The sequence below is a fragment of the Pleurodeles waltl genome, chromosome 4_1 (genome assembly GCF_031143425.1).
Source record: "Pleurodeles waltl isolate 20211129_DDA chromosome 4_1, aPleWal1.hap1.20221129, whole genome shotgun sequence".
Classification (NCBI taxonomy): domain Eukaryota; kingdom Metazoa; phylum Chordata; class Amphibia; order Caudata; family Salamandridae; genus Pleurodeles; species Pleurodeles waltl.
The window spans coordinates 788,826,586-788,851,136 of record NC_090442.1 but is presented as its reverse complement, the minus strand read 5'-3'; the positions used below and the strand labels follow the sequence as shown (position 1 = coordinate 788,851,136).

General features: G+C 44.3%; 1 protein-coding gene across 2 annotated transcripts in view; it reads right to left on the bottom strand.

Moving 5' to 3' along the window:
* LOC138288179 (apoptosis-associated speck-like protein containing a CARD) overlaps positions 1 to 24,551 on the bottom strand; it is a 52,068-nt gene that overhangs the window by 4,533 nt on the left and 22,984 nt on the right. For both annotated transcript variants that reach the window (XM_069229503.1, XM_069229504.1), the window contains exons 2-3: positions 10,875 to 11,156; positions 1,630 to 1,673 (exon numbers count right to left, since the gene is read on the bottom strand). In XM_069229503.1, the coding sequence (XP_069085604.1) occupies positions 1,630 to 1,673; positions 10,875 to 11,130 (300 nt within the window). In that variant the 5' untranslated portion in view covers positions 11,131 to 11,156. The remainder of the gene's footprint in view (positions 1 to 1,629; positions 1,674 to 10,874; positions 11,157 to 24,551) is intronic.

The window sequence follows — 24,551 nt, the reverse complement described above, 5'->3', positions numbered from 1 at the left end:
GCTTTTTCTGTGCCTTAACCACGCATAGGTGTAGTTTAGCACATGTGTGGTTAAGGCACGGAAAAAGCCATGCTTTGTTCCGGCAAGCGTGGTTATACTTGCGTTGGAAATGTCCGCGTTGTTTACAACGGGTGGTTAAGGAAGTTTCCCACAGGTGATCATTTGGTGATAGCTGTAAGGTAGGCACTCTGTATTGCCCTCTTAGACGTAGATAGAACCGGTGCTCTGCACTTTTCCTTTCTGAGTTACAAGGACGAGTACGCTTAAACTGTGACCATATCATACACTTTCCTGTATTGTATGTCAAAATACTGTCCAGTTTCTCTGGTAAGGGTGCTCCAATACTGAGTGTCATGCAGCAGGCGAACACGCATGGTTTCCTTCATTTTCAGTTTTGCTACCACTGTCACAGACAGCAGTGCATGCAATGACATGTAGAGGTGGCTTTTGGTCAGCCCTTTGCTCATAATTAAATGACTGTTTTGTGTATCTCAGTTCCCTGTTCATTGTCGGATGGATCTCCGTCCTATTCCTGTGATTGTTCTTCCACTGGAGCATTCGTCCGTACGCTCGCTTTTGACTGGCTGAGCTGTCCTCTTCTTTTGGTGCATCTTTTCTCTTGTAGCACTCAATGAAAGGGAATGCCCCGCTCTTCCATTGGCTCTTTCCCAACATCTCCTCTCCATTATCACACCTGCCACCCACCTTCCCTCTGAGTGACCAACACCAATCACTGCAGCAGCTTGAAATCACGCTCACTGTCTCCATTACAGTCCCCTACTTGGAATCTCTCTCCGATCCTCCCCACTTTCTTCCTTCTCCTGGTGCCCCTCTTTCCTGTTGCCTATCTCCTACTCCATACTAGCTGTCGCTTTTGGCTGTGCCTACGCAAATGTTTAAAGTGTGCCATACTTTTTAATACTTTCCAGATGGCTGATGTGTTGCATCACACCATGTTGCATCATGCAGCTTGGCATCTATCATGAAAGTATAAATAAATAGACTTTTAAGGTTGCTTGGTTCACGCTTTTGGCTTTGCAAATGCCAGCGCGGCGACCAAAAGACATTGGCATTGTATGACCGATTGACTTTGCCAATGCTTCTTCCATATTGGGGCCAACGTTAAATAAAATATATGAGGATTTGCAGAAAAGGAAATTAAGGAAGGGCTGTCATGACCGGCACTCATTAATTTAAAAATATCTTCATAGAATGTTTGCAGGCAGATCAATTTAACAAAGTTATGGCCCTTTTACCTTTAATAGTATTTATTGCGTTAATCTACTCGTGATTTTGCACTTTATTCACTTATTAAATAGCGTTGTTAATTATGAGGATTATTGTTTGTATTGAATGCATCTTTTGAAATGTGTTCTTTTACAGTCATGTTTTACAATATTTATGGTAAGCCTTAATGAACTTTTCTCTGTTTCTGAGTGGAACCATTGTTGTTTTTGCTGTACTGAAAAATGGGGGTTGTGGGTAATACTGATACAGAAAACATATTTAATTTTTTACTAACTTGGTTATGGTTTGACTTCTGTGCATGTGTATTAGGGACTGGTATCGTTAAATTATTACCAGTTTCATGTAATCCATAAAAACATAAATAATAGGCACAGTATTTACCACTTTACACCAACTATCCGTTTTCTCTGGACCTCTTGACTTCACTATTCAAGAAAAAAGAGATAAAGAAATTATGATGAGATTGATGAGGTGTACAGCGGAACAAAACAACCATCTAATAAATGATTTCTGCCTAAGGAAATAGATAATGGTAAACATTCAAAATGCTCCATTTGCATATACCACTCCAGTAAGATAAAAGTCCTAAACAACGCGTCGTCAACAACGCGGATGTTTCCCACACAAGCGAAACAATGCTTGCCTGAACAGCGACTGCCTTTTTCTCTGCCTTAACGACGCATGTGCCAAACTACACTTATGCATGGTTAAGGCAGAGGAAAAGGCTGAGAGCAGTCTAGTGGATCCAGAGAGGACGCTGTGAGATAAGTGGGGCTGGGGCAGGGTTGGGGGGATGTTTTTAGGGATGGGGTGGATTAAGGGCTGAGGGTGGGTTAGGGTATTGGTGTAGTTTGGTTTTTAGGGACGAGGTGGGGTTGGTTGGGGATTTGTTTTGTTAGGCTTCGGGGGTCAAAGTAGTTTACTTATTAGTGGTGGGGGAAGGTATTAAGGCTCAGAATGGGTGGGGGGTGTTGAGGTAGTTTATTTTTTAGGGACGGGTGGGGATGGTTGGGGTAGTATTTTTAAGGGCTTTCGGGGTATTTTAGTTATTGGGGTGGGGAAGATTTTAGAGCTCAGAGCGGGTGAGGGGTGTCGGGGTAGTTTTGTTTTTAGGGGCAAGGGTGCGGGGGTTGGGGTAGTTTTTCTGTGCTTAGGGTGGTTGGGGGTCGAGGTAGTTTAGTTATTAGGGGTGGGGGAAGGTTTTAGGGCTCAGGGCGGGTGGGGTGTCTGGGTAGTTTACTTATTAGGACTGGGGGTAATCTTAGGCCTCAGTGTGTGTGGGAAGGATGGGGTTCTTTTTGTTCTTTTTTAGGTTAAGAGGGGGGTTGTATGACACAACCATGCATGCCGTTTCCACATATGCCTTTACTAAACATGCCTTTACTACAGCATGTGTGGTAGAGGCATGCTTGGAAAAGCTGCAGTTGTAGTTCTGACTGCGTAGTTAAAGGATGCGTGGTTCCAGCATGCATGGTTGTGTCATAAAACCCTACAGTAGAGTGCTGGTTGCAATGGGATCTGCTCAGTTGATGGGGACATGTGGTACACTATATGAAGAGAGATCTTTGAGACCGTTTCTCTTGCTGCAGTATCATTCACAAAGGCACTGGAAGTAGGGGAGTAGGGATGTTTCATGATCCTTAGAATTGTTGCGTGGTCTTTCATTATCCTAATGAGACGGCTGGATTTGGGAGGCAGCATCACCTGAATTGTGGGAAACTGAGTCCAATCCCACACCACATGACAGCTGTCAGCCTAATGTGTTTCTGGCCATCTAGCAGCACCTCATCTCTGACCAAGAGCAGGGATGATCTGTGGCAACCAGGTGCATGACAAGATGACTTCTCAGGGAAATCGTGATAAATCAGATCTCATCCTTTTCTCTCAGTTACATTAGTCTTACACATGTAAAGACAAACAGAGGGACAAAATGGTTCAGTAAGATTTATTGAATCAGCTGCATCTTAGATAAAATTGCATGAAATAATTCAAATGATGAAACATAATATAAGCAAAATGATGACATGAAAAGTTACAGCACAGCATGATAAGCCCTAATCCGCCCTTCAGGATTCCCCCCAGAGAAGACATCATCCCCCATACCTGAGCAAGGAAGCATGTTGTCTAGCGAGACACCATTCCCATGTAGACCAGGGAAACAGTAGTCACAGCAAGCAGCTGTAGCATGGTCAGTAACCATGTGGTTGTGGTCATCTGGCTGGTAGCTCCCTCTAGCGTGCATGGGACAGAGAAGTGTTTTTATAATAAACAGCTGATGTTCTGAGAAAATGTCCCCACGTAAGGATGTGTATGTTTCTGTGAACATTGGAGACGCAATGTACCACTTGTGCTGGCAACCCTATTGCACTAAAGCCTTGAGGAAAGCACAAAGTGAAAAGAATGTCTTGCTAAGAAGCACAATGCTTTCCTACGTGAAAGAACAGCTAGATAAAGAAAATAAAACAACACCACGCTCTTCACCAAAAGTGTCTCAAATTACTATAACCATTCTTGAGAGAAAGGTTAGGATGTCATTGTTTCAGTACTGACATTGAGAGAGAAATTGGTTTGAAACCATTTAATTACGAGAGGTTAATTGCAGATGGATCCATGCCCTAAACATCCCTTGGTTAAGATATGTGAAAGATACCTTTATGAAATTGAGTAGGATGGGTATCTTTCTTAATTCAGGGGGCATTGTAAAAGGGGACTTGCAGTAGATCAAAGACTCCTTCAGAGGGCTGTTATCCTTATACAGGGAGGAGGTGGAGCTGGCCAAGCCCTCCGTTTGTCATCACATTACGATAACTACAACTTGGGAGATTGAACCTTATTTAATGATGGTGAAAAACAATAGGGATAGAGGATTGTTGACTTGCTTTAGGTTAATTTTATTACATCCGACCTTAGCTTTACCTCATAGATGTTATGATTGTAAACTGTTGGGTCCCTGTACATGTGATAATAAGTCACCCCAGGGTACTTTGCACATTATGCTGTGCTGTAAATTTTATCATGCCCCCAGTATTCTTTTTATAGACCCATTGCTTGTTTTAGACAAGTTAGACCAGCACTTTTATACTTGCAAATGTTGTTAGGTTATTGGGTAATTGTTAATGTGTGTACTTTTTTAAAAGCTGCTTTGATTATTTGGAGAACTTTGGAATAAGCTTTTTACTAATAATTGTCTTTAGTTCTGTATTTTTTATTTTTATATTTATTGTGTTTGTTTCTGTTGTTGTCTTTTGTGGTTTCAAAATGCAACCAAATAAAGAAAGAAATTATTATGAATATTGACATTGAGGTCTCTGTTTTGCAAAGAAGTGTTCACTGAGCTAATGTGATTTTCAAAGTGAGTGTTTCAAAAGAAGTAAAACATTGAAAAGGTTTTTAGAAAAAAAACAATGGAGAAACAGAAATACAAGCATTGGAATGTTGGAGCAAAATGTTATACCAGCCTTTTTAGACCAGAGCCACTTCACTGTCTTCAAAGGAGCTCCCAGCATTCTAATGTTATAGTGCTACGTGATCGATCATAGTCAGGAAGAGTGGACTTAATTTTCAATCAGTTCCTTGTTTGAACACCTGTAACTCTCAAAGGGATGCACAGAATAAACAGGCACAAAGGTATTTACTTTCCAAGTTTATCTGCAAATGTCTTCATCAAACAGACAGTAGCACGGATGAAAAGGTATGTGCATTTATAGTGTGATTTACTTTTAGGTGATAGAAACTGTTTACAAGAGTGGTTCTTTTTTGGGAAAATGTATTGGATGTCACAGAAAGTATAGCCAAAGAACAAGATTTATTTGAAGTAAAAGGACAGATTATCTGATGTTTAAGTTTGATTAAAGGTATAAAATGTGGTAGCACTTGAAAACATGGGTGTCAAGCATATATTTTGCAAAAACATAGACTCCTAAATGTAGACTACAAAAATCTCAAAATACAAAAATGCTGACTTCTACCTAATCCCACTACTGAGTTATTGTTCCCAAATATGTTAGAACGTAGACTAGTAAATTAACCCAACCCTGCTATATACTTATATTTATATAGTTGTGTGTGAAATTGACTCTTGGTATACACAAAGTGAGTTCTTATGTTACATATTATATCATCTATATTATTATGTACTAAATATAGGTGTGCATATATATAAATTCACTACAAAACCAAAGGTTACAGGGACGTTATACGTAGGTTTTGAATTTACACACACAAAACCATAGAAAATTAGCTCTCCATGTTCTGCTGTGCCGCAATGCCATTCCGTTTGCCCTGTGTGGTGTATTTTGCTGCTGCAACCCCTGATGTTTGCCCTGTAAGGTCAGTGTGGTGTCCTTACCCATGTCCCTTCTGCCCTCAGTTATCCGAGTCCATGTTTCTACTCCATTCCTCCTGCACTCCATGATCCAATGTACCACACTTGCCAACATTTTGAACTTGGTAAGAGGGCGATTTTGAAAAAACCACCCTGGGAATTACTTTTCTCCATTGAGTGACATTGAAACAGAGGAGATTATAGGGAGGAGATAGATAAAATAAAGCCCTTTTGAGCTTAAAAACATCAGGAGTCTCCTGCCTGAATCGGGTCTGTTGGCATGTATGGTTGTACTGCTGCTGTCTCTTATTTCTGCTCTCAATGGTCTGTTATATTGCACAGCCTCTCTTGCCTGTCCTGCAGAGTTTGTTTATTGCCCCCACCCTCCATGGTCTGTTGTTGTTCCACCCTGCCCAACATGGTCAACTCGTTGACTCTACACTTTTCTCCCTGCCCTCAATTATTCGAGTCCGTGCCCCTGACCTCTGCCTCCCTGCAATATTCTAATGAACAACTAACATTCTATATGTAATCAAAACTGTAATACCTAAGCATTTCCTTAAGAGATTATAAAAATGAGAGGGTCTTATTCTCATATAAATTATAGTTAGTGCTCTAAAAAACTAAAATGAGGACATATTTTCTGAGTTCTCAAATAGCGACAAAGCAAACACTATTTGCTATCTTAATGTTTTTTTTTTTTATCCAGGTGATCACTTGATCATGTGTTGTTTAGGGAAGAGGACGTGGTGTTACGGCCAGAGCTGCAGACTTTGCAACTGGAGAAGCAGGTTTGAGTTTTGGTGTCAGCTTGACATCTTTCCTGATTGGTTAGCCTCTGACAGCCTGAGCCAGACTGCCTTAATGAAGGAAGCATATGGGGGGGGGCGGAGAACTGCTATAGCAGAAGGCAGGGAAGGATGGGGGAAGAGTAGCCAAACTGGTCTTCAAAGGAGAGAAAGTCACTTGGGACCGAAACTGGACCTACCCTATTTCCTGCACCCACAGGCAGCTAGGAGCCCCACTGATTAGAGTAGGAGAGGGGCTGGAGGAGGTGTGATAGGAAAACCGGACCACAGCAGTTGGTAGGCTCAGCCAGATGTAAACTTCAAGGTGAGATTTCCTCCATTTTGGATTTTTAAAGAATATTGCTTTGTGGGATTAATTTTTGCAACACTTCACAGGAAGTGGTCTCCCCAGAGGGTATTAGCCTGCACCCCATTCGACAGGAGCATCCCCTGCTTTCCACCCCCAGGAGCAAGGAGAAATATGGCAGAGCTGCCCCACAATTCAGATCCTTGCTTGAAGAAGATACTGGAGAAGAAGGACTACCCTGCTGGATCCCTGGACTGCACTAGGATACTGCACTCACAAGGACTGCACCAGCTGCAACTTTGGGCTTCATCAAGAAAAGGACCTTGCCTTGCTTCTGCAACTCCAGGAGTTGACTCCCTATAAGCTGCAGGTACAAAGGAGTTGCCCAGAGTCCTCTGAATTAAGTCCTGCAAGAGGAACCCAGCTGACATGCGTCCAGTGGCCATTTGGGGATTCTGACCAGGCGCATTCTGGGAATTGTAGTTCCAACTCCCAAAGAGCAACCCAGAGCTTCTGGAACCTTGGATCTAGTTTGTGGACACTTCAAGAATCCAAAAAGAGCCCTGGAAGAAGATTCAGAAGTTTGGAGAAGATTGGAACAACTGTTGTAAAAGGCTCCATAAGTTAAAGAGGTGCATTGTGGGAGTTGTAGTCTCAGCACTCGCAAACCAGAGCCTCTGAACCCCTGGCTGGTGTTGTAGACCACTTTCCTGAAGCAAAAAAGACTTCTGAAAGTAATTGTAACAGTGTTACATCGTGTGTGGCCTGAACTCTGGACTTTATCCCTGTCCAGTGCGACCTTTTTTAAGCGTTGGAGCGCTATTGGTGTTGGAATTTTATTGTGTGTTGTGTTTTACTTATTTACTGTTTTTTTTATATTAAATGTTTTCCACACCTGTCTCCTAGTTTAAGCCTACCTGCTTGTGGGCTAAGCTACTAAAGGTTGAGCAAGGATTAATTTACTGACACCTTGATGGACCTACTGGGGGTTTATGGCCTATTGCTAAGTGTAGGTACCTACCTGCCTTTACCAATAATCCACTTTCCAACACATATATTGTCACACATGTGTTTTTTTACTAAAACAACACAGTTTAAAGTGACTTTATAGTTATAGTTAGGTGAAATTTTCAGTGACAACATGACATTTTAAACTCCATAAAAATTATTGAAATTCGCCAAAGTTATCTCTAGTACTTAAAACATGTCTCCTAAAGTAGTTATTACTAATTCTCCCACCATTCACACACTGCAATGTTTAATAATAGTGATTGTTATAAAAAATGTTTAATAATTTAAAACCTCTATTATTCTTTTGTATCACATAGTGTTTAATATTGCATTTTGTGGGCTGAAAAATGTTAAAAGAAAGACTCAGAGACAAGACCAACAACCAATATGTCTGAGTCTTTCTTTTTAAATTTTTCAGAAAAGTGCTTTACAAATTTGGTAAGGTCTCCTGGTATAACAGTTCTGATGGCCCTGGAGACTTACAGTTTTTTTATTGTTGCTGGGGGGCTGCTACAATCCTTTCAGCCCCCCACAGCATTAAAAAAGGCTTGGTGGTGTCCTTCCTTATTCTTGGGGCATCACCCAGCTCAAACACATATAAACGAAAAAGCCCTTGCTTGGCATTTTGGGATGCTCCTTGAAAGAGCAGTGACCCCATCCTCCTGGGGCCTTTTTTTTTTATATGGGGAGAGGGAGAGTGCTCCCCCTCCCCAGTCCAATAGTGGCCACAGGAACTCCATTCTCTAGGGCTATGGGTGGGTGCCATGATGCCCCTCCGGGCACCAAAGAATATATCTTTTAGTGCTGTAAGTGGAGCATCAAGAGCCTCCCGCAGCCCGCCCGCTCTCTGCATACAACCAGCCTGGGTATATTTGGCACCAGCTTTGCTCCTGCCAGGCACCAGGTAGGAGCAGCTGTTTTTTTAATGTTCCTTATTCTTGAGGCATCACCCAGCTCAAACACATAAACGAAAAAGCCCTTACTTGGCATTTGGGATGCTCCTTGAAAGAGCAGTGACCCCATCCTCCTGGGGCCTTTCTTTTTTTAATATGGGGAGAGGGAGAGTGGTCCCCCTCCCCAGTCCAATAGTGGCCCCAGGGACTCCATTCTCCAGGGCCATAGGTTGGTGTCATGATGCCCCTCCGGGCACCAAAGAATATATCTTTTAGTGCTGTAAGTGGAGCATCAAGAGCCCCCCGCAGCCCGGCCTCTTCCTGCATACAACCAGCCTGGGTATATCTGGCACCAGCTTTGCTCCTGCCAGGCACCAGGTAGGAGCAGCTGTTTTTTTAATGTTCCCGAAAGCAGGAGCAATCTGAATTCCCCTGCCCGTAAGAGCGTGGGTAGGGAAACACATGTCTACTGCCACCCATCTGAAGCATTTTTAAATCAACTACCAGGTCGGAGCAGACATCTCTTCCTTGCCTGTGCTCCAGTGGATAGGGAAACCGTGTCCTGGGAGAGTGGGGGAGCTCCCTGAAGCACCATACTGGAGCCAGCCTCAGGGATGGGAGTCCCAGCATTTCGAGGCTCTCAGATGGGTGCCATGTGCCCCCTTCCCTATAATTAAATGTCAGCCCTGGAGGAAGGGATCCCAATGCCTTCGCTCTGTGCCCCTGCCTTTTAATTATTAATCAGCCCCAGGGGATGAGGTCCCTGGGGTCATGGGATTGGCTAAAGGGGAAGGGTCTACCTCTTTAAATTGGACTGAGCCCTAGGGCATGGGATCCCTGGGGCCCAATAGTGAGTTGGGGAGGGGGTCCCACTTACGCCCTATCTCCAAAAATGGAGCACCAGGCCCTGGTCCTGGCAAAATTATTAAATTTAAAAATGCCAACTGGCACTTTTTTATGTAGCTGGATCACAGTATAGACAAACACATTGTGACCCCCTTCCCCCAAAGGGCTAGAGGGGATCCTTTAAAAGATTTTATGTTCTCAAACTCAGGCCTGGGAACTAAGACCCGTGTCCTGTAATAGCTATGTTGAACATTGTTCTTATATTGTGGCTAACCAATCAGAGCCCTCCCAGGGGTGGTTCTAGTGCTGCATTTTATGTGGCCTGTAGATGTATAAAAAACATGCAAGGTCCTTTTGTGGTTGTTCTTATGATCGTATTTTTTGGGCTGGAAATGTTTAAAACAAAGATTCATTCTTTTAGTTTTTTAGTTTTTTTTTTAAACAAAACAACAATGTGTCTTTGCCTTTTTACTTTTTTCACCCAGAAAATGTAATAATTAAATCTACCTAAAAAGAGACACAGGCATGTTCTTTATATAACTGTAATAAACATTGTTTAGTAATCATTAGTAATAAATATTGCATTGTGTGAATTATTGAAATATCCATTTGATTAAAAGTACTGGAGATTTTTGGGGCAAGGCGATAGATCTGCTTTTTATATATTGATATGTTCACCCTTGATAAAGCCAATAGACTCACTTTTTATATTTTGGTGCCGCAGAAAGCCAAGCTGCGCCCAGGAGGTTGGGTGCCTGTGGGGGTTAGCTGACTGCAGGGGGGTGGCTGCCCACAGGAGGTTGAATTCAGGGCCTGGCCAGACCATGCAGCCAACCCTCAGCAAGGCTGTGTGACATATGGTAACAAAATATCATCTTACATTCAAAAACCCTAAAATATGACTGAAAAAAACAAAAGTTAATGTGATGTTATGATATGCTAGGTATTCGAAAATGGCAGTTAAAACATGCCATTTTAAACATACAAAACCAATGAAATTCACCAGTTATAGTTATCTCTGGTAAGAATAACTCATGCCGTAAGGCAACTATAAATAGCGACCCCACCATGCACAGTTTTCTTATCAACAATTTCATTGCAAATGTTGCGGTGATATGATCAATGATGTCATAGAAGATGCCATTAGTGAGGTAATATATGGAGTAATTAGCAGTGCATGGCAAGGACAGGAGTTAGGGCTCAAGCTATAAATACTGGTGAATAATATATATAATATCCCCCCTGGACAGTGCGATGGAGATTAAAAATGTATATCAGTTAAAAGTTGTCTGGCAAATGCAGAAGAGCAGTAGCACTACAGAATCACAACTCAGAGATAATGTGAGTTCTCCTAATGTAGGGAGGGGGCAATACATACTGGATGATCTAGCATGACCTCTCCCCATCACATTGTGATTCCATGTAGGATAACCTTGAGAGGAAATGGAGAGACTTACCAGTCTGAGATTCATTTCTAAGTTCGTCAGCTAGCTGCATTTGATTCATTTTCTTCAAGACATCAATGGCAACTTCCAGTGCTTTGCTTGGAGTGTAATGATGGACCATTTTGTCTGCAAGTTTGAAACAGTCAAGGCCTTCCGTTGTCCCTCTTGGAAGCTTGTGGGGATCATCGCTTAGGTGCATCTTAAAATGGTCTAAATCTCGTGTTTTCAGATTCGCAAGTTTGTTATAGATAAGATCTCGGACCTCCATCTACAGGTCTTGATATAGCCACTAATCTGTATAAGAGAAATACAGAGAGACAGAAGGTGGATTACATCTTTGCAAGTGCACTTTATTTTCAGTCAACAGAAAATTGAAACCATCATTTTCAAGCTTCCTTTTTGCCGCTCGCTATCCTTGTGGTTGAATGAGAGAATAGTATTTCTGTCCATTCTTTCTATGAGGAAGAGAACACATATCTCCTTTATCTCTATACTGGATACACTTGAATTCATATTTTAAACTAGTGTCTACCATGAGATCAGTGATTACACACATATGGCACAAAATGAATGCATCAATTGTGCCCTTGGAATCACATCTAGTCATTTGTCAATCTCTGTCATTCTTGGTCGCAAAGCTTGTGGCAAATATTAACAATGCTCACCTACACGCGGAGTGGACTTTTCATGCAGACCACTCCTGTGTTAAGAGAACTTTTCTCCTCTCTCTTCAGCTAGAGACCATAGTGTAGCATAGTCCTTTGCAGAACACCAAAATATCCCGTTCTAACTCCTTTTTTAATAGCTACGGGGTCAGCCAACTCACCCCCCTGACCACATCTAATTTGAGCGAAAGTATTTTCATGCAGTTGGGCAATGAGTTTCAGGAGACCAGATGGCACTCCCATGTTTGATAATGTTGACCACAGTAAGTTCCTGGGGATCAAATCAAATGCGGCTCTGAGATCTATAAAGACCACATAGAGATTACCCCTCCCCAGGTCAACATTCTTCCATTTTATTGACAGGAATCTTAGGGCTTGGTCAACTGTACTCACTGCAGGTCTAAATCCCGCTTGTAGGTCAGAGAGAGCTTCAGACTCCATAATCCATTCATCAAGATGGAGCAGGAGATGTTTAGCATAGATATTTTGGGAGTTATCAAGAAGAGAAATCGGGCGATAATTGGCGGGGTGTTGGGATTTCCTTTTTTGAAAATGGGTACTATTTCAGCCCCTTTCCAAGTAGGTGGAGCGGGAGCCCCCGCTGCAATTGCATTGCAGATAAGGTTGAGATATGGTTCCCATATGTCGGTCTTGACTTGTATAGATCACCTGGAATCTTATCTGGGCCAGGGGCCTTTCCCCATTTCAATGAATCTATTGCTGCTCTTGTTTCGGTTAGAGAGAATATAATCGGGGTGGTCTCTTGGGTTATTGAGGCATCAGGGGCCCACAGAGATGACTCAGACGGCCCTTCGTATAGTTGCCCAAAGTGCTCTACCCATGTTGCTGAGAGAATTGAGGAGCCAGGTGCGGCAGGGGAATCACTGCAGTCGTCAGCTATTAGTTTCCAAAACCTAGATGTATTGTTGGATTTAGCAGTCTCCAGAATGGTAACCCATCTGGCCTCTTCCCAGCTTCGGCGTGCCTTAGAACATTCCTTCTTATAAATCTTCCTGGCTATTCTTAACAGCTCAGCATGGCCTTCTTTTATTGCTTTCAGGAGAGATAGTTGTGCTTCCCTGCAAAAATTGTTGTACCAGGGAGCACAATGCTTTTTATCTGGGTTGTTGGAAATCTTTTTTGTAAAAAGATGCTTTAAAGATTGAGACAATTCAGTGTGAGCTACTAAGAGTCTGTCACCCTCCCCGTCCTCATTAAGCCAAATCATACACTCCATTTGGTTGGCAAGCAGATTGTATATAGATGTCAGGTGTTTAGGGGAAGAAATAACAGATTCCCATTTTAGGTTGCGTCTGTTGTTTGTTAGGGCCAGCTGAGGGGCATGGGTCTTAGAGTAGGGCACTTTAAACGAAGGGAAGAGTCCTCTAATTGATAAAATCAGCTGGTCATGATCACTCTCAACCTGCTCTTGCACCCTCATATCGAACATGTGGCTCCACAGTCGGATGTCAAGAAGTATATAATCAATACGACTACTGTGCCCTCCGCGCCTAAAGGTAGCTTGCAAATTTGCATCCGAGCGCGAGCGACCGTTGCAGGCTCGGAGGCCATGTCCTAGTGTGATATCAGCCAGTAAGCGCGCAGATTTGTTCAGTCTTGGTCTTTTGTTGGAGACTAGCTGAGGGATGCCCCAATAGGCATCCTCTTCTTTACATATCCCTTGGACTAAGGGGTTGGGTTTGAATGTGACATTAAAGTCCCCTCCAATCAAGACAAAACAGGAGGAATTATTTTTAAGAAAACTATCCAGAATGGACAGGACATCAGAATCAGGGTGGAAACTTGCATTCCTATTATAGATATTAATTAATAGTAAAGGTCTCTCTTCGGAAATCATTATTAATAAGACTAGCAAATCAGGGCAACCCATATCTATTTCTTCTATCTTGCACTTAAGAGAACTATTTAACCATACAAGCAGCCCTCCCGATGGTCTCCCAGAAGATGACTTGCGAGCTGGAACCCAATAGCTTTTAAAGCCTCGTCTATATTTGGGTTCCAATGCCCACGTTTCTTGGAAAAGGCAAATCAGGTGATCATCGATAAAGTTGCCCCATCCTGGGCTTTGTAGTTTACTTTCCAACCCTGCTATATTCCAGCTGAGTACCTTATCGAGATCCTCTATTTTTGTGGACCCTACTTCATTCTGGGGATCTTTCCATACAGGGGGGGGTACTGCTAGGAACCATACAATTTCCCTCAGGTATATTAGGACCAGTAGCTTTCTCACCCTGTGCCTTATTCACCTCGCTGGATGTTACCCCAGCTATATTTATATTTGGTAAATTGACCATGCGGGTGGACCCCAGAATACAAGGAACGATTGACAGGCTCGGGGTACATTCCTCGCTTGCTTGGCACATGGTGCTTGTGGGTGGTCCCTGATTAACAAAGTCTGCCAAGGTCAAAGGGACAACAGAGTTAGAGATGGTGAGGACAATAAGGTGAGTGTCCTCAGCTTCACAATTACACAGAGCCACTTCCGAAAGGTCATTTCCTAGTCAGTCTGTCTCAGAAAGAGATGACGAAGGGCATCTAGGGCCGAGTGCAGGGATAGACTGTGTATGGATAGCGGGGGGAGCCCCATATAACGGCGGCGATTGTCTACTCCAAGATGGCATAGAGGGAGGATAAAACACTTGTAACCTGCAAAGAGAAGCTTTACCAATTATAGGATAAGGTCTATTAGCATTTAAAGAAAGCCGTTGGACAAGGTCAGGAGAGTTGAAGTTGATAACAATGCAGTCCCCTGAACCGATCTTCGCTAGGGAAACCACCCACCCTACCCTTCTCACCATCAACATTGAGGGTATCATGGGAAAAGCAAACCCCGCATTCGCATGCAGCCAATGAATGACCTTGTTTTTAAGTTGGGTGAAAGATTCAGTGGAGTGAGGTTTGAGTTCAGGTACATTCGATATAATGAGAACAAATGGGCATGATTCTGGTGGTAAATGAAGCACTTTTGGATCTAACGAACCACTGATCTTGCCCCTCTTCTGGGGTTCTAATTGAGGGTGCTCCCAAGTGGGGTTACCTTCTCCCAGATTAGTTACTGGGTTATTCCATGGGGCGGTTCCTTTTGAAAGGGAAACTGAGACCATATGGGGCTTATTCATTAAGATACTAGCTGCTTTGATGGAGCTGGGCCAATCTTGGTTTAAAGAGGAAAGAGGAATCTTGGGTATTTGGCCGGTGGGTCTGTTGGCAATAATAAGGTCATGATTGGGGGGGGGTGGGATTGAATTTCTACGGGTGGAGCAGTTATTGGTAACTGGGTATTAATAAGACTTTCCAGTTTGTCCTCAATTGTTTGAAGGCGGGTTAAAATAGGAAGGAATAGTTTTGATAGCTCATCTCTTATGAGATCCCTGGTATATTCATTTGCCTGACGGTCATTGGTATTGTGTGAGGGGATTAAAGTCGCATCCTTATTAGAAGGGTGAGCCAAATTAGAGGGGCTCAAAGTCCTGGATCGTTTGTTTTTAATACGGGGTTCCCTTCGTTTCCTTTTTCCTTTGGTATTAGGATCTACTGAGGTAAAGGGGCCTTCATTTGAGGGACTCCGATCCAACAGAATTGGCGCGGCACGGTGGTGATTATGTTTGGAGTTTCATCCAGAAACTCCTGGGGGATTTTAGAGGGAGAGGGGAAAGGGGTAGTCAGTACCGACTGTAATTCTGTTCACAGGGGGGGCTGTGGGGCAGAGCTATCATGAGCTAGGCTATTAGTTGAAGAAGGGGGGACAGCTAAGCGTCGCTGCACTAACTCTATTTCTTTTTCAAGTTCCCCAACAGCCTTTTGCAGAAATCCATCTAGGGTTTTATTAGAATGCTGTTTTCCTTCCAACCCCCCCCCCCCACGTCGTCGGCCCATTTTCCTTGGAACCAGGGGCCTCTAGTGAGCCCCCAGCTAATAGGGGTGTTTAGGCCTTTGGAACCCACCCTCTGTCACTATAAATACAAGAGAAAAAAGGGAGAAAAAGTACAACGCAGTTTATAAGCTTCTCAGACCCTACTGTTCGTGAGTCCCAGAAACAAGTCCAAGATCAAAAACCCAAAGTATATGGCCTGGCCCAACCACTTTTCGGGCGCTGACGGGCGCAGGACGGATAGTGAGTTTTAGGCTCCTGCCCTTAAAAGAAGAAGGGTGCCACCTCCTTCCGCCCTCCAGGGAGAGAGATTCAATAGGCAGTTATATGATAAACTATAAAATAGTATAATAAATTCACTAAATACACTGAAAACCTGCGAGTATCTGGCTTGGGTTGATGGTTTTCCATGTGCTTGTTGGGACCTGAGGCTCTGTGGAAAGGCTGCCCACGCACAGAGCAAAGGAACTTAGATTCTCCTTCAGACAGCCATGGACAAGTTAGCTGCCTGGTCCAGACGTCTTTGAGTGGATGTCAGGGGGGTGGCCCTGCCCTGCCTCTTCCTGGCAGTGACGGGCAAGGGTCACAGATTTTGTATCAATCCTACTGTATCTTAGGTATAATAAGCTAAACTCAACACCAGAAAAAGGGCTAATTTTAGTTTCAAAGACGGCTGACACTCTTATACCTTCTCTGAATGAAGTTATTATTCAGTATTTGTACTATTCTCATCTCCTATGACGGAAGGCTGTTAAGTTCCCAGTGAGTGAAGGCAGAAAACTTCTCTGGTTTGCCCTCAATAAAAGATGGTTAAGCAATGCTACATGGCCATTCTTATCTCAGGCCTAATACAAAGTTCCTCTCTCGCTGTCAACACCCTGATTCTAACACGCATAATGTAATGCAACTATTGTTAATTCATTTAGAATGAACAATTAGCAAAAAGGTGCCTGATGTCCTTTCAATTACTTTCATTCTGTGAACCTGTGACGTTTGAACGATAATAATAAGAGAAATGACGCTTATCAGATCTCATGAGACCTTGTTCACAGCTCACCAGTAATTATTTCAGAATGCAACGCTGCTTAAATTTTATGAATATATTTGAGCATACTTGATTACCACACTGCAAAGAAAAGTGGCATTCTATATTTGTCACTTGTATCTAAATGATTAAGATTAACATAAGTAGTCTACAAAGGGGAATAGTTAAAAAAGATAGCCATGATAATTATAACCGTTCCACTAGGCCTTTCTTGTAGACTCCACTTCCCTTCGAGTCTGACCCATTTCTCCTTCTGTTTTCTCACCCTGAACCCAAAGGAGCTTGCACAGGGATCAGAATTTACACGGTGTGTGATAATTGTCAGGCACTCACATTTTCTCTGATCAATTCTGGCAGATCAAACCTGCTGAAATGTATAAGAGAAAAAGGCCTCGAATAAAGGAAAAGCATGGAGAGGTCAGTGTATTAAATACCGATTCTGCAAGGTATGCCTCATTTCCAAGTTGCAAACTCAGAATAGGATGTTATTACTTCCACACTCAATAAATACCCTGGGCCTAAATAGAGGAAGAATAGTATACCTTGAATTATGGGATTACTACCTGTTGGTTCATTGATAATCATCAGTGTGTTTCCATTGATCTTTATCATATAGTAGCCCTCCGTGCTACCCGCTCATGACCTAAACCAAGCTATGGATATATGCTATAGATCACAACATGGAGTATGGTTGTTTTTAAGGTTTATCACTAACCATATGTGAACATTGTCCTAAACCCAGAATTACAATATTACAATGTTCCTCTTTCTTTTATAACTGGAATGGTCACACAATAATAGCTCCGGGGGGAGAAATGCACATTTTGCTAACTAGAAGTGGAGGAAAAACATAATTTTGTTAAAGATACAGAGGCAAATATGCCTGATTTCCTTGCCGCTTAGTTCACAGTAGCCATAGACTTCAAAGCAAGCTACAATTCTGCTCATGCACCTATCATTGCAGGAAAAGGAAATAATAATTAAGACCCTACTTAGTTCATAGGTAGAGGCTCTTCTCATTATCCAGCCTCTTTTATTGACACTGAAAAGTTTATAGTCCGTTGAATGAAATGAAAAATCTAAATAATAAGTGCAATCATAAAAAAAATGGACAGCTTTGAGTCTCACCTAGTTCCTTGATCCTTCAGGATCCATAGAGTGATCCTTGTATCCCATTACTACAGCGGCTTGAACCATTGATTGCACTAGAGGCTTTTGATGTGGATGACACAATGACCAATAAAAAGAATAAGAGATATGAGACTACCACACATGGGTGAGATTCTAAGTAAGTAATGGGATAATGTTCACATCTGTGTCATTAATAAAATAAGAATTTTCCTTCATTACCTACTTAGGAATATCTGCATTTTATTACAAGACCAGAGATGAGTATTATGCATGTAAGGACCCTAATTCACTCAGTAATCCTGAGAATGTTCACCAACTAACTCCAGCCCTAAAGGCTTTGAAATGCATTGCTCCCTTAGAAGAATGAACCCCAAAAGAACGTAAATCAACACTTCCTTATTCCTTATTCTTTCAACTAACCTGCTTAAAATGGAAGAGGAAACTGAGGCACATTGGTCTGCAGAAAGATATTAACATTTCAGTAGAGTATGTTCTCAAGCCTACTGTTTTTTCAACTGTTTAATACAATGCACCAAATACAATTTAGGACGTAAAGGCGAGGAAGGGTACTGCACTGTAGTAGAAGCATTCTTAGAAAGTCTTGAGATTGTGAAATGTACACATTAGGGAGAAAAATGCATCATAGTAGCATGAAGAGATCTGATGTCAGATACTCTTTTGAGTAATGCTGGACATAAAAGCATTGTCAGCTTAGTAGATGACATTTTTAAAGATGAAACATTATTGCCAGGCCATGACTAAAATTGTTGAAGAACTAAATCCACATCTGACAAAAGTTGAGTAGCATGGTTTTAGAGGGCTATAGTATTGAATCCCCTAAGTGATATGCATACTACTGAATATTTCCCTACAAGCTTATTACTTACCTTCTCATGACCCTTAAAGATAGCAGACCAATAACCTATGTTCTGTCTAAGGTGTGCTATCAGCTGACCATCTAGACTCTCTCCCAGCGCCGCACAGACAGAAGCTGGGAGGGCATACATACACAAAGGAATGGCATGTGCATATAACTTTCAGACTTGATTGGAAACAAACCAGGTTTCTATGATGCCTTGGGCTCACTGTGATGCACTGAGCAAGCCCCATACTGTAAAAACGATTTGTGCCAAGTGACTATGAGGGGAAACGTTTATTTAAATCGAAGGGGGAGAAGGTGTGTTAGCTCCAGCACTGATGTGTAATGATTTCTGATGCTAATAAGGATAAGTATGGCAGAGAAGGAAGATGCCATAAACTAGCGGGGAGCACAGGTATAGTCTTTTTGTGCAACATGTTGATATTCCAAAGGTAATGGTTAGTTTGCCCCTTCATCACTGTAAAAGATATGTTTAAAATGTTTAGGGAGCAACAGCAGCCTATCAAATAGCTTGCTTTTATAACCTCTCATACTATACTTCTGCCTTTTCTAAGCGTTGTAAACAACAAGTGTAATTGTTATGGTAAAAACATAATCAGCCTCAGCAGTAAGGAAGGCTGAGACGTAATTGCTGAGATTTAAACTCATGGCCTGCAGCTCATTGCATGTCTTAATAGCTAGCTCTTAATGCATGTAGCTATCCTCCTCACGCTACTTCCTGAATGAACTTGAAACACAAAGCCCTCTGCTGCACACTGGTGTCCTGTCATACCATCACATTTGAGAAACAACAGTTAAACACTTAAAGGTGTGCTGGAGCATATTACACTAAAAAACTGTTGTAAACAAGGTCAACAACCTTTTCGCACATCTGGAAGTAAGAGATAGTTAGCATTCACAGGACTTCAAAACACCTCTCAATTTACAGTATGACCAGTGTGATCACACAAGGGAAACTAGGGCCCTCATTATGACTTCAGCGGTTCCCTGAGAAGACCGCCAAAGTCCTGCCAGACCGAAGACCGCCAGTAGTGGTGGTCTTCCGACAACCATATTATGACTGCTGGCGCCTCTCTGCCATAATTTGGGCAGTGAGCTTCCAGCAGCCATACTGGAGGTTGCTCCACCGTCACCGCCACGTCATCACAACACCACCCACCGAATTACATGACAGTATTCGGCGTGGCAGTGTTGTGGTGATGGGGCGCTGGCGGCGGAGCAGGCCCCATGGAACCCGTTCCCTCCCGGACATTCACTGAGTCAGGTAAGGTGATCGTCCGACAGGGGAGGGGGTGGGTGGGTGTTGTGTGGTGTGTGCTTGAATGGGGGTGTGACTGTGTATGTATGGAGGGGGTGTGTGAGTGTGTTTATGAATGCAGGGGTGTATTGCGTATGTGGGTGTACATGTGTGCATATGTGTCTGCATATATGTGTGGTGTGTGCATGTGTGAGTGGCGGGGTGGGGGACAATTCTCAAAAACACACTATAAAGATACAAGACCACCATACAGTTGTAGGAGGCTGGCCTGGTTTGTAGTGGGTACCAAGGGGTACTTACACTCTGCACCAGGTCCAGATATCCCTTATTAGTGTAGAAGAGGTGTCTAGCAGCTTTGGCTGATAGAAAAGGGTAGCTTAGCAGAGCAGCTTAGGCTGAACTAGGAGACATGCAAAGCTCCCACTATACCACTTGTGTCATATGCACAATATCATAAGAAAACACAATACACACATATACTAAAAATAAAGGTACTTTATTTTTATGACAATATGCCAAAAGTATCTCAGTGAGTACCCTCAGTATGAGGATAGAAAATATACACAAGATATATGTACACAATACCAAAACTATGCAGTAATAGCAATAGAAAGCAATGCAAGCAATGTACAGTCACAATAGATTGCAATGAGAGCACATAGGTATAGGGGCAACACAAACCATATACTCTAGAAGTTGAATGCGAACCACGAATGGACCCCAAACCTATGTGAGCTTGTAGAGGGTCGCTGGGACTGTAAGACAACAGTGAGGGTTAGAAAAATAGCCCACCCCAAGACCCTGAAAAGTGGGTGCAAAGTGCACCTAAGTTCCCCAAAGAGCACAGAAGTCGTGATAGGGGAATTCCGCAAGGAAGACCAACACCAGCAATGCAACAACAATGGATTTCCTGACAAGAGAACCTGTGGAACAAGGGGACCAAGTCCAAGAGTCACACTCAAGTCGGGAGTGGGCAGATGCCCAGGAAATGCCAGCAAAAACAACAAGTGATGGACGGAATGCTGAACATTGTCAAACACTCACCACCAGTCATAGATCAGGGTTTAATCCATTGTTCTTTTGCTCACCATGCCACCCCAGTTTGGACCCAGCCATATGCAAATCAGTCTTGACCCTGTTCCTCATGGGAACAGTTCAGACCGAATTGCCAAGCCAGGTCCTCACTGGACCGGAAACAAGTATCCTGGGACCGGTTTCGGGGTTTCACCCCTCATCAGCCAGGCTAGCTTGAATCCACTGGCATGGGAAGCACGGGACCCACGTCTGGGCATACCCTTCCCACTTAGGGCGACAAAGCAAAAACAACAAGGGATGGACGGAATGCTGAACATTGACACTCACCCCCAGTCATAGATCTGGGTTTAATCCATCGTTCTTTTGCTCACCATGCCACCCTAGTTTGGACCCAGCCATATGCAAATCAGTCTTGACCCTGTTCCTCATGGGAACAGTCCAGACCAAACTGCCAAGCCAGGTCCTCACTGGACCGGAAACAAGCATCCTGGGACCGGTTTCGGGGTTTCAACCCTCATCAGCCAGGCTAGCTTGAATCCAGTGGCATGGGAAGCATGGGACCCATGTCTGGGCATACCATTCCCACTTGGGGCGACAAAGCAAAAACAACAAGTGATGGACGGAATGCTGAACATTGTCAAACACTCACCCCCAGTCATAGATCTGGGTTTAATCTATCGTTCTTTTGCTCACCATGCCACCCCAGTTTGGACCTAGCCATATGCAAATCAGTCTTGACCCTGTTCCTCATGGGAACAGTACAGACCGAACTGCCAAGCCAGGTCCTCACTGGACCGGAAACAAGCATCCTGGGACCGGTTTCGGGGTTTCACCCCTCATCAGCCAGGCTAGCTTGAATCCAGTGGCATGGGAAGCACGGGACCCACGTCTGGGTATACCCTTCCCACTTAGGGCAACAAAGCAAAAACAACAAGTGATGGACGGAATGCTGAACATTGTCAAACACTCACCCCCAGTCATAGATCTGGGTTTAATCCATCGTTCTTTTGCTCACCATGCCACCCCAGTTTGGACCCAGCCATATGCAAATCAGTCTTGACCCTGTTCCTCATGGGAACAGTCCAGACCGAACTGCCAAGCCAGGTCCTCACTGGCCCGGAAACAAGCATCCTGGGACCGGTTTCGGGGTTTCACCTCTCATCAGCCAGGCTAGCTTGAGTCCAGGGGCATGGGAAGCACGGGACCCACGTCTGGGCATACCCTTCCCACTTAGGGCGACAAAGCAAAAACAACAAGTGATGGACGGAATGCTGAACATTGTCAAACACTCACCCCCAGTCATAGATCTGGGTTTAATCCATCGTTCTTTTGCTCACCATGCCACCCCAGTTTGGACCCAGCCATATGCAAATCAGTCTTGACCCTGTTCCTCATGGGAACAGTCCAGACCGAACTGCCAAGCCAGGTCCTCGCTGGACCGGAAACAAGCATCCTGGGACAAGCATCCAGGAAATGCCAGCTGTGGGTGCAAAGATGCTGCCACCGGATGGTAGAAGCTGTGGATTCTGCAAGAACGAAGAGGACTAGGAACTTCCCCTTTGGAGGATGGATGTCCCACGTCGTGAAGAAGCTTACAGAGGTGTTTCCGTGCAGAAAGCCTGCAAGCAAGCCTTGCTACCTGCAAGGGTCGCGGTTAGGGTTTTTGGATGCTGCTGTGGCCCAGGAGGGACAAGGATGTCGCCAATTGCGTGAGGAGACAGAGGGGGCGTCCAGCAGGACAAAGAGCCCACTCAGAAGCAAACAGCACCCGCAGAAGTGCTGGAAAAGGCACTACTAAGAAGAGTGAACCAGATTCACCGAAGTCACAAAAGAAGGTCCCACGACGCCGGAAGTCAACTCAGGACGTCGTGCACTGCAGGTTAGATGGTCGGGGACCCAGGCTTGGCTGTGCACAAAGGAAATCCTGGAAGAGTGCACAGGAGCCGGAGCAGCTGCAAATCACGCGGTACCCAGCAATGCAGTCTAGTGTGGGGAGGCAAGGACTTACCTCCACCAAACTTGGACTGAAGAGTCAATGGACTGTGAGAGTCACTTGGACAGAGTTGCTAAGTTCCAGGGGCCACGCTCGTCGTGCTGAGAGGGGACCCAGAGGACCGGTGATGCAGTCTTTTGGTGCCTGCGGTTGCAGGGGGAAGATTCCGTCGACCCACAGGAGATTTCTTTGGAGCTTCTAGTGCAGAGAGGAGGCAGACTACCCCCACAGCATGCACCACCAGGAAAATAGTCGAGAAGGCGGCCGGATCAGCGATACAAGGTTGCAGTAGTCATCTTTGCTACTTTGTTGCAGTTTTGCAGGCGTCCAGAGCAGTCAGCGGTCGATTCCTTGGCAGAAGGTGAAGAGAGAGATGCAGAGGAACTCTGATGAGCTCTTGCATTCGTTATCTAAAGAAGTCCCCAAATCAGAGACCCTAAAAAGCCAGAAAAGGAGGGTTGGCTACTTAGGAAGGAGGATAGGCTAGCAACACAGGTAAGAGCCTATCAGAAGGAGTCTCTGACGTCACCTGCTGGCACTGACCACTCAGAGCATTCCAGTGTGCCAGCAGCATCTCTGTTTCCAAGATGGCAGAGGTCTGGAGCACACTGGAGGAGCTCTGGGCACCTCCCAGGGGAGGTGCAGGTCAGGGGAGTGGTCACTCCCCTTTCCTTTGTCCAGTTTCGCACCAGAGCAGGGATGGGGGATCCCTGAACCGGTGTAGACTGGCTTATGCAGAGATGGGCACCATCTGTGCCCATCAAAGCATTTCCAGAGGCTGGGGGAGGCTACTCCTCCCCAGCCCTGACACCTTTTTCCAAAGGTAGAGGGTGTAACACCCTCTCTCTGAGGAAGTCCTTTGTTCTGCCTTCCTGGGCCAAGCCTGGCTGGACCCCAAGAGGGCAGAAACCTGTCTGAGGGGTTGGCAGCAGTAGCACCAGTGAAACCCCGGGAAAGGTAGTTTGGTAGTACCCGGGTCTGTGCTAGAGACTCGGGGGATCATGGAATTGTCTCCCCAATGCCAGAATGGCATTGGGGTGACAATTCCATGATCTTAGACATGTTACATGGCCATATTCGGAGTTACCATTGTGACGCTATACATAGGTAGGTACCTATGTATAGTGCACACGTGTAATGGTGTCCCCGCACTCACAAAGTCTGGGGAATTTGCCCTGATCATTGTGGGGGCACCTTGGCTAGTGTAACACCCTCTCTCTGAGGAAGTCCTTTGTTCTGCCTTCCTGGGCCAAGCCTGGCTGGACCCCAGGAGGGTAGAAACCTGTCTGAGGGGTTGGCAGCAGCTGCAGTGAAACCCCGGAGAAGGTAGTTTGGCAGTACCTAGGTCTGTGCTAGAGACTCGGGGGATCATGGCATTGGGGAGACAATTCCATGATCCCCCGAGTCTCTAGCACAGACCTAGGTACAATTCCATGATCTTAGACATGTTACATGGCCATGTTCGGAGTTACCATTGTGACGCTATACATAGGTAGTGACCAATGTATAGTGCACGCGTGTAATGGTGTCCCCGCACTCACAAAGTCTGGGGAATTTGCCCTGAACAATGTGGGGGCACCTTGGCTAGTGCCAGGGTGCCCACACACTAAGTAACTTAGCACCCAACCTTTACCAGGTTAAGGTTAGACATATAGGTGACTTATAAGTTACTTAAGTGCAGTGGTAAATGGCTGTGAAATAACGTGGACGTTATTTCACTCAGGCTGCAATGGCAGGCCTGTGTAAGAATTGTCAGAGCTCCCTATGGGTGGCAAAAGAAATGCTGCAGC